This window comes from Saccoglossus kowalevskii, chromosome 9, assembly GCF_978046115.1.
Source record: "Saccoglossus kowalevskii chromosome 9, keSacKowa6.1, whole genome shotgun sequence".
Lineage (NCBI taxonomy): Eukaryota > Metazoa > Hemichordata > Enteropneusta > Harrimaniidae > Saccoglossus > Saccoglossus kowalevskii.
In genome coordinates this window covers 28,716,452-28,725,858 of record NC_140649.1, presented here as the reverse complement: position 1 = coordinate 28,725,858, position 9,407 = coordinate 28,716,452, and the positions used below count along the sequence as shown (strand labels likewise).

General features: G+C 33.3%; 1 protein-coding gene across 3 annotated transcripts; it reads left to right on the top strand.

The window, feature by feature from the left end:
• The first annotated feature begins 71 nt into the window (after window positions 1–71).
• Window positions 72–8,137, top strand: LOC100367887 (calcyphosin-like protein). 3 transcript variants are annotated; one of them, XM_006820172.3, is made up of 5 exons: window positions 72–435; window positions 2,031–2,208; window positions 3,124–3,333; window positions 6,495–6,599; window positions 7,881–8,137. In XM_006820172.3, the coding sequence occupies exons 1-4, from the start codon at window positions 299–301 to the stop codon at window positions 6,597–6,599; spliced, it is 630 nt and encodes a 209-aa protein (XP_006820235.1). In that variant the 5' UTR covers window positions 72–298; the 3' UTR covers window positions 7,881–8,137. The 3 variants fall into 3 exon arrangements, with proteins under 3 accessions (XP_006820235.1, XP_006820236.1, XP_085359509.1); XM_006820173.3 differs by lacking the exon at window positions 6,495–6,599 and adding an exon at window positions 5,747–5,862 and having other exon boundaries at window positions 7,881–8,019; XM_085503383.1 differs by lacking the exon at window positions 6,495–6,599 and having other exon boundaries at window positions 7,881–8,125.
• The last annotated feature ends 1,270 nt before the right edge of the window (window positions 8,138–9,407 follow it).

Below are 9,407 nucleotides of genomic sequence, written 5' to 3'. Positions count from 1 at the left end.
CGGGGACGAGGATGCATAAACATCGCGATTTCCATGGCATCAAAACATCGTGACGTCATCATCGCAGAGCAATTGGCAGCCATTTTCAAACTCTGGTCGTGCTTTGTGGAGCTTTTGCGTGGTTTCCGTGTCACCACAGTTATTTACAACTGACTAACTTGTAGACGTTTTTCTTACAAACAGTCAACACCTGGTGACCCCGGTTGCATTTCTCAAAGCGTGTGTAATTTGTTAGCGTTGTAGCAACGAGTTCTTTTACTTTCCGGTTCACAATTATTAGCCCCACCTTGGCTGCAAAATGGCAGGCACGGCGAGACACGACAGAGAAATGAAAATGGATGCAGAGAAAAAGCTCAGAACTGTCCAAGACCCAATCGAAAAGCTGAGGTTGCAGTGTTTGGCCAGGGGTTCCAGCGGTATTAAAGGTCTTGGAAGGTAAGTTTGCGTTCTGGTCTCGTCCGGTTGTAAGCTACCATTGATTACATGTTGCAACGCTGTTTAGCCGTTAACGGCAGTTGACAAATTACGTAATACTGTAAGTTGTTTTGTTGTAGTCGTGCAACAAATTGTGGTTCAACTGTCAAAAAACAACATTGATAGAATGGATATAAAATGTATATCATAGCACTGCTTACAGGGGTGTCATTCGTTGAGTTGAATCATTGACAAGTCACCTTTGTCAGCTGGAGAATCAGTTTTGTGTAAAAGTGGTTGTTATTTTGTGTGTTTCAATAAACATGCGTACACGACCGCCATACCAAACATTGCAACATTTAGAGCTCAGTTTGGTGGACAATCACACATTTCATTTTTCAAAATTGTCTATACCTCTACAGCAGCAAATAAGGAGGCTAAATGGCTGCTGTTACATCCTGGTAGTTAGCATTCCCTATAAAAACTATTTGCTTGAATACACAGTCAGCTTGCGTACAAGTGATAATCAAATAAATGTCTACTGATATTTACTATATGGAGCAGCCATCTTGACTATGACTTAAAACTAAAGAGACAGGGTTTTTCCCGATTCCTACACATCAGGAAAAAAAATAACAAACTTTCACAGGCAAACAATCCGTTTGGGCAAAATTCAGCCCAAAACCTATTTTTGTGTGGAAAAATCCATTGCATACAAATTCCTAATTACTCTGTTCGAAGACTATGATTTATTGTATGTTCTCAAAATATTCCGTGTACATGAAATACAATGCATTTGATTTACGGAGAGGAAATAAGCAAATGAAAAATATTGTTGAGTTATAATGTAGAAAATGTACAAATCAGGGATTGAATAGAATTTTTTCTCTGCATGCACAGTGTGCATGTTGAATTTGAAATTTACATGCACTAACTTGTGAAATGCACCACTTTTGAAGTTTAAATAAAATTGACTGGTTCTCGATTGATGCGATCACGAATTTGTAGTCTTACAATGTTGGTTGAACTTAATTTAGGCTTAGTGAAAATATAATGAGAAATTGTTTTGTTAATTTCTACATGCACAGTGTGCACATTATATTTTGAGTTTACTTGCACTAGCTAATAATCTTTGTGCATAGTGCAGTGTGCACCAGAGTATTTTGACCCCTGAAAATATACAAGGTCCACGAAGCCAGAACAGATGATTTGTCAAAATAAAACCAATAACATTTGTTTTGTTATTTGTGACACCAGTAAAATTCATCAGTACACTCAATGTCGATACATTATAATAAGATACATTTACACATGTACAGTCAGTTAATACACATTGCATTCTCAAACACAGTTGTGGAATTCAAGAAAAAATACCAGCAATTGGCAAAATACAAGAATATCCAATGTTGAAAAATTCGTCATTAAAAAATTGTCTTCTCCTTCTGGTTGGGCAACTACTCTTTTATTTCAGCCTGGGAAGAACAATGCAATCTCATTTCAGCTGGATGTACGCAGGCTTGTGTAGACAGTAAGCAAGCTGGTGTAAAACTTGATGGGTGGGTCACCCACCTAAAACTTCTTGTGGGCCTAATTTTGCAATAAACTGATCTTTTCAGAGTTTTCAAAATTATGGATGATGATGGCAACAAAACACTAAGCATGGCCGAGTTCAAAAAAGGTCTCCGTGACTATAAATGTGATGTACCTAAGGCCGAAATGGAAGAAATGTTTCAAGCTTTTGATAAGGATGGAAGTGGAACAATTGACTTCGATGAATTTCTTGTGGAACTAAGGGTAAGTTATTCTAAGTTATTATTCTACCAGCAAAAATGGAATGACAACATTACAGCATACAACACTGTTTTGCTAGCATTTATTGAAGTACACTTTTCCAAGAATGCGGACAAATCAGAAACAAAAGAAAATTGGTACAGATGTAAAATATAGCATTCCACTAAAGGAAAAGCACTGCATGTACTTTAAAACTATTTATTTTCACTGATATTTAATTTCACAATTTTGATGTTTTGAGCATATTCACTGGGTTTTAAGTTAAGCGAGGAGTCATCACTTGCGCATGCGTCAAATGGCCATAGCGTGTCATTGTTTACAAACTAGCGTCTACCCATAAGCCTTTGCATTTTTTAGCGTGTGTTATCGTCGCTTGGGACTAAATTCCCACATGTGCGCAGGTGACACCCTCTTGCTTTCATGAATTTGACGAGGAAACACTGAGTTGTACGGTTATTCTACAAGTCCATGTTTTAAGTTAGTGTTTTGTACTCAACGAAAATTAAATAAAACCCAGTGAATAATAATTGCATTTACAGTATATCAAGAACCTTCTTTGCCACTCAATTAGACGGAATATATTCATTATATCTTTACAGATATTTGCATAAACATGTATACAATGCCTGTGGATATGTCTGATCATATAAAGTTCTTCCTAGAAAATATCTACAATTGATAGATATTTAAGCAAAATACCTTATCTATAAGTGTAACTATTCACTGCTTCATCTCACTGCATACTATTTTCACAACTTCACCTGTATGCTATAAACAGTTCTGTTGATTGCTGCATACATTGTTATTTTACTATTTTAGTCTTGAGAGAAAGAGACTGCTCAGAGACGTATATCTGTGTTACAGTATACCAGGTTTACCCATCCCTTATATGTACTACTTTTCTGTCTCAACTTTTAGCCACCAATGTCAACTGCTAGGAAAAATGTCATCTCTGAAGCCTTCCGAAAACTAGACAAAACAGGAGATGGCGTAATAACTATAGAAGATCTGAAAGGTGTCTATAATGTCAGCAAACATGCCAAGTACATGAACGGTGAATGGACAGAAGAACAAGTGTTCCGATCTTTCCTAGATAGCTTTGATACACCGAATGAAGCAGATGGCAAGGTAAATTTCTTTATTCACTTGTCAAGACACTTCTTTATTTTTCAATTTACTTTTTTCCAGCAAACATAATAACCATTCCAATTTTAATCTTACCTTTTTAGCCAGTTATATCTTATGTCTATTCATAATTCTTAATTGTCTTTTTCAAAATAGGTCATCTTTTTACATTATATTCTTGTTATTGACAATCCACGTTTATGACACAGCTGTGTGTTCTGGTCATCATCATGTTAGTATAATGAGTAATTAAAATTCCAAAAACTCATCATTTTCCCACACAGGTGGTTGTTTCATTACTCCATAGTAAAATTCCAAATATTTTAAAAATGAAATTGAATTCTGTCAGAACTGAAATTTTGATTCCAAGGTTTTAATTTGTACGATTTCAGGAATTTATTTACAACAATTGCAATAAATACATAGCTGTATCATATGTGGAACTACTTTATGCTCAGTTCAATAATTGACAGGAAGTATCAGTACGTGAACATTGTCCAAATTCCATGGTACAACCTACGGCAACTAGATTTGAGTGTGCCAGTGTAAATATTGTAAATCTTTTTTTTTTCTCAAATACTTACCAAATCTGTTTTTTTTTTATCTAAAATTGATGAACTGTTTTGAACATGTGTTAAAATCATCACTTTTGCTAATAGTAACAATGATGGCAATATTCACGGTAGACAGTAGACAATCTTTAATATTGAAATTGTTGATTATGGAGCTGAATATAAATTAATTTAATTTTAATTCTTACAGTGACTGGTTTTCTCTTTAATAGTATTGTTTACAATGATTTTCTTCTTTGTTATGACCAGCAAACACTTTCTCTGCATATCTGTATATGTACTATCTGTTCTGCTATCCATGCTCTGCTCAGTGAATAAACTATCCAAAACAGATTTTTTTCCGTATGTTATTAAAATCACGAATAAGTAGTCGCCAGCATTGGCAATACCTCAAAAACAAGTACATGTTTTGCTTGTAAAACGCATCATGGCCAGATTAGGCTACCATGATCACTTCCTACTAAGCAATGCATTCATCTTTTGTTTTTTAAACTTCCTTTAGACTATACGCTTTTGTCACCAACAAAATTAAAACAAATACGTATAACATTAAAATAAATTATTTTTTGTTACCATGTGGAAATACCAAAATTTTTTGTTTGACTGCAAACTTTCAACATTCAGTGATGCCTATATTTTGAACCAAATAAGACTTTTCATTCTTCCCAGAAATGATGCCTAAATTAGAGCGACAATTAGAGTACTAAGTATTTACAGTATCTACTGTAAAGGGGTTAATTATTCACTGGGTTTTAGTTTTGCTTATTTCGTTGACTGGAAAATGCACTAAATTAAAACCCAGTGAATATGTAAAATTTAGTGTAGAACACAATTCAAAACCTACTAAATATGCCTGAAATGGTAAATCGGCGAAATTTAAACCCAGTGAAAATTAGTCATTTTACAGTATATGAGAACTCTTTCTACAAACTTAATGTTACAACTGGTAGTTGTTTACAGTATTTATATCACATAAACTGTGACCTTTGTATGTGTAATTAGTAAGTACTGATAGTACAGGCAATTTTGGTTCAATGTCCAATATACTTTAAAACACTACATTAACTAACAAGGTACTAAGTTGTCTATTTTTCCTGACATTTGCCAAAACTCCAAATCTTGGCTATATCAATTGCCATAATATACATACATATGAACTTGTTAAAATCACTATTTACAGGTTAATATAACATTCTAAACGGCCTGAAAATTCAACACATATTACAAGTACTTATTTTAAAAATAGTTAATTCAGTTTAGGACATCAACGTAATAATTGCACCACCTGTTCCAAATGGTTTCTGCTACTTGCCCCCTTCAAGGGAACTTAGAAATTGCCGTATTGAAGCCTCTTTTAATATGTCAACATAATGTGTTCACATCTGTTTGTCATTGTAAAGGAACTCAAAACGCAACGTTTTACATGAAGCACTTTTATGCCTTGAATTTGAGATTATAGAACTCTGATTATTAACTCTTTAATATATCTTTATCAAATTTGACAATACATTTCATCCTCCAATTACTATAAAATACTTTATTTTAGCTGGAATTAATTTTCGCTGAAAAGACGTATTGGGCGTTTTGTATGGAATTTATTTTCACTGATTTTTGACAAGTTGAATGTAAAATATAGGAAAAAGGGTATATTCGCTGGATTTTATTTTCACTGAATCATTCCTTCAGCGAAAATAGGGAAAATTAATTCCAAACGAAAATAAAGTATTTTACGGTACCTTCTCTTTACTTATCCTTGCTGTATATTAGATTCATTAATTTGTGATCATTGTTGGTGTGGTGATAATGTATGTAGAATGTCATGCCATAACTAATAATTATTACAGGTGACTCAAGATGAATTTGAAAATTACTACTGTGGTGTAAGCGCTTCGATTGATAAGGACTGTTACTTTATACTTATGATGAAAAATGCATGGAAACTGTGAATGTGTAATTTCATGTAGGCGTACTTTATTATTACCATTGTTTATTATAATCCTTTGCACTACTGTACAGAGAAGAGGTGTTCAGCATTGTCTGCTGGCATTAGTCACAGCTGTATTTAATATTAGGAATATGCAAATATACAAATGTTTATGGAACAAAATTTCAGAAATCTAAAGATTATTACAGTGCAGAGAAACTTTTTTTATACATTTTTACTCGTACATATAATGCATATAATATCAGCTGAACTACTAGCTCACTTGTCAAAGTTGAACATTTCTCTTGTACTGGATATCTACGGTAGTACTGGCCAATTCCTGAATATCTTCTTTGAAAAAGAGTAAGTTTGGATATTCTTGGTTTAACGGCTGGTTGAAGTACTGACCACACAAATAGTGACAGATACTATCAAGATGAGGGTCACGTATTATACCCCAGTCTGTACATGTGCCATGTATGACATGTGGTATATTTTGAACTGAGGGGTGCATACATGTACTACAGTACTAGTATTACAGATTACAGTATTATAACTAAAACTCAAAATACCTAATTGAGATTGTATCTGTGACTGTTGGTAAGATAGTGCGTGTGTGTGTATGTAACACTTAGCTTAATGGTGGTAGTTGCTATTTCAATCCTCAGGTCACCGAGGACGAGTTTCAGAACTATTATTGTGGTGTAAGTGCTTCCATTGACTCCGACGTGTATTTTATTACTATGATGAAAAACGCCTGGAAATTGAATTAGGTAACTGAAACCATGTGGACCTAAGCTAATGTATACTAATCTGATTCATTATCAATCACTATCGTAATGCACTATTATCCCATATCCTTTCATTCCTAACATTAACATCTATTATTCTCACTGCGTTTATTTCATTCATATTATTTAATTGTGTGATTCCCATATATATCAATGCATAGTACAGTCCAGCCATGCAGATGTGGGGGATTAAGAGGTTCATTTCTTAGCCAACTGGCTACTACCGACAAAAATTGATCAACATGGCTACCAAGATGATGGCGACTTGGATGGCTGACTTTATTTTTGTAATCATGTTTTTTCCCACAGCTTAATGCCTCTTACATACTGTTCTTGCAATTCACATATAAATATGATTTGCATATTTGTTTTCATAAATAGGATAGTGGGTTGAAAAGTACAAGTAAAGCACTAAAAATTGTTAAAAAACTGTCAGGTTTTGTTTTCTGCTGCTGCTGTATTCACTCCAACATCAATATAGAATCATAACAGTACACTGATTCTGGCAATCACAATCAAACCCACATACTGCTTTAATCTTAATCACATGTTTTATTCAATGTTGACATATTCTCATAGTATCAGTTATATATGTGGTTGGGAACACATCAAATATTGCCAACTTATTGTGAATAAAGTCCTACACAGTATCATGCACAATTGAACTTAATGGTGATAAGGTGTAGTCTTGGTGATAGAACTATAAATGTGGTTATATAATGGTGACGGGTATTCTGTAGTTAATTCACAATGTTCCAGTTATTTCTACTTGTGCCAGTATAGAAACCTTACAGCTACCTCGTTTTGTTGTTTCTACACAACTCAATTTTGTAATTTGTGATTCCACACTTGTGTTCTGTGCATGTACTCAAAATTGTTGTACATGTATTTAAAATTAAAAATTACATACATACATGAGGTTAGAGATAAATGCAGTTGAGATCAATTGAAATTTCTAGGGATTGCATTAAATATATATATATATTGTTGGCAGTGATGGTTAATGCATCACCATCTGCAGAGACATAAAAAAAAAGCACATGGATCTCTGCATGATTGATTGTTGATAAGGCACATGTTGCATCAAAGTATTAATTTTTACAAAGTCGGTACTGATTCCAGCAGGTGCAAACTTAACATTCATCATGCCCCAAAATAGTTTGGCTTAACAAATAAATATACTGGAACAAATGTGGAACCACTAAACTTGTACAGCCGATGAGTAAATATTTATTTTTTTGTATGTTTGTTTCTTCCTCACAGATAACTAATGAAGAATTTATAAATTACTATTCTGGCGTGAGTGCCTCAATAGACAGCGATTGTTATTTTATTCTTATGATGAAGAATGCTTGGAGGTTGTGATTCTATCAAATGAATGATTGTAACTGTGGTTATCAAGGAAAATTCTTCTGTCAATTGCAAAGACCTGGTAAAAAAAGGTTTCTGGTAGGCATCATACCTTGTATGAGAATATTTTATTGCCAATATCACAATTATTGGATCCTGTCTATATAAACCAGAATCTAATTTTTTTTTTATCACGTCTTTTCTTACTGTATTTTTATACCAACATTTTATTCTTTTTATCCTTGTAAAAGCATTTTTACTCATGGCTGTAATTGTAATCGTTCCTGAAATTAATCTTGTGATTTTATCTGTGATTTCTGTATATTTATTCTTTTCACGTGCCATATTAGCCAATCATTGCTATAATATTGATTTATATATTTTCAATAGCAGCATGAGAAATCAGTATAAGCTTGTTAGTAAAAGTATTCCAATTATTAGGTGAACTGCAAATCAAGTCAATAATTAGAAGATAAAATTTCAATCAAATATAAAATTATAAAGAAAGTAAATAATAATCAATGATCTATGTAATCTTGTAGAAATAGTAGTTTAAGACATTACACACGTCACTAAGTCCAAATTGAAGTAGATTTTCAAACATGTTGCATACTACTTTTTTTTCTCAGTGGATGAATTTATCAACAACTTGATGGTTTCGTTTAAATTTGATTTATTTACCCAACAGAGCACTATAACTACTATGTATATCATGGCATTATTGTACATGGTGTGGTTTAATTTTGAAATCATGTTTATTATTTAAACTGAAAATATGGCAAACAAGATAGCTGCAACAGCTTCGTCTCGGCAGTCACTTTAATGCATTTTATTACTTAATACAATTGCTCCATCCAGATTTCAGTATTGGCTGCACAATTTTTCTTAAAATGTTTTGTTTTTCAATGTCCCGTAACATTTTTCAGTCCAGAAAAACCTACCAACTTGTCCAACAACAGATGGTGTATGCTTACCCTTCCATTATTGCATATTTGCCAAACATTCAATCTTTTAAATTATTGTTTAATATTTTGTCCATATTTCAGTTAACTGAAATGTTAACCAAGTAAAAGCTGGGGCCTCCCTGTGTCCATGTAGTTTTTACATCAGTTTCAGTATTACCGTTACTAGTATGATATTGGTAATGGTCGCAATAGTCCTTTTGTCAACATTGTACATTTCAACTCTATTTGGCACTACACTGATTTTTCTTTTGTGCCTAATTTATACACCTTTTTTTAACTAATTATGGAGCATAACATTTCTTGTAGAATTTGTATTCCTGGCAACAAGTGAATAGCGCCCTCTATGCATCATGTATTTGTTTTTTTGTAGATGGCACTGTTCTATAGATTGTTACTGCTTTTGTCACTATTTAATTTATACTTTTATCAGTAGTGTGAAAAAGAACTTAAATTCTAGGAGCATTTTAGGGACTTG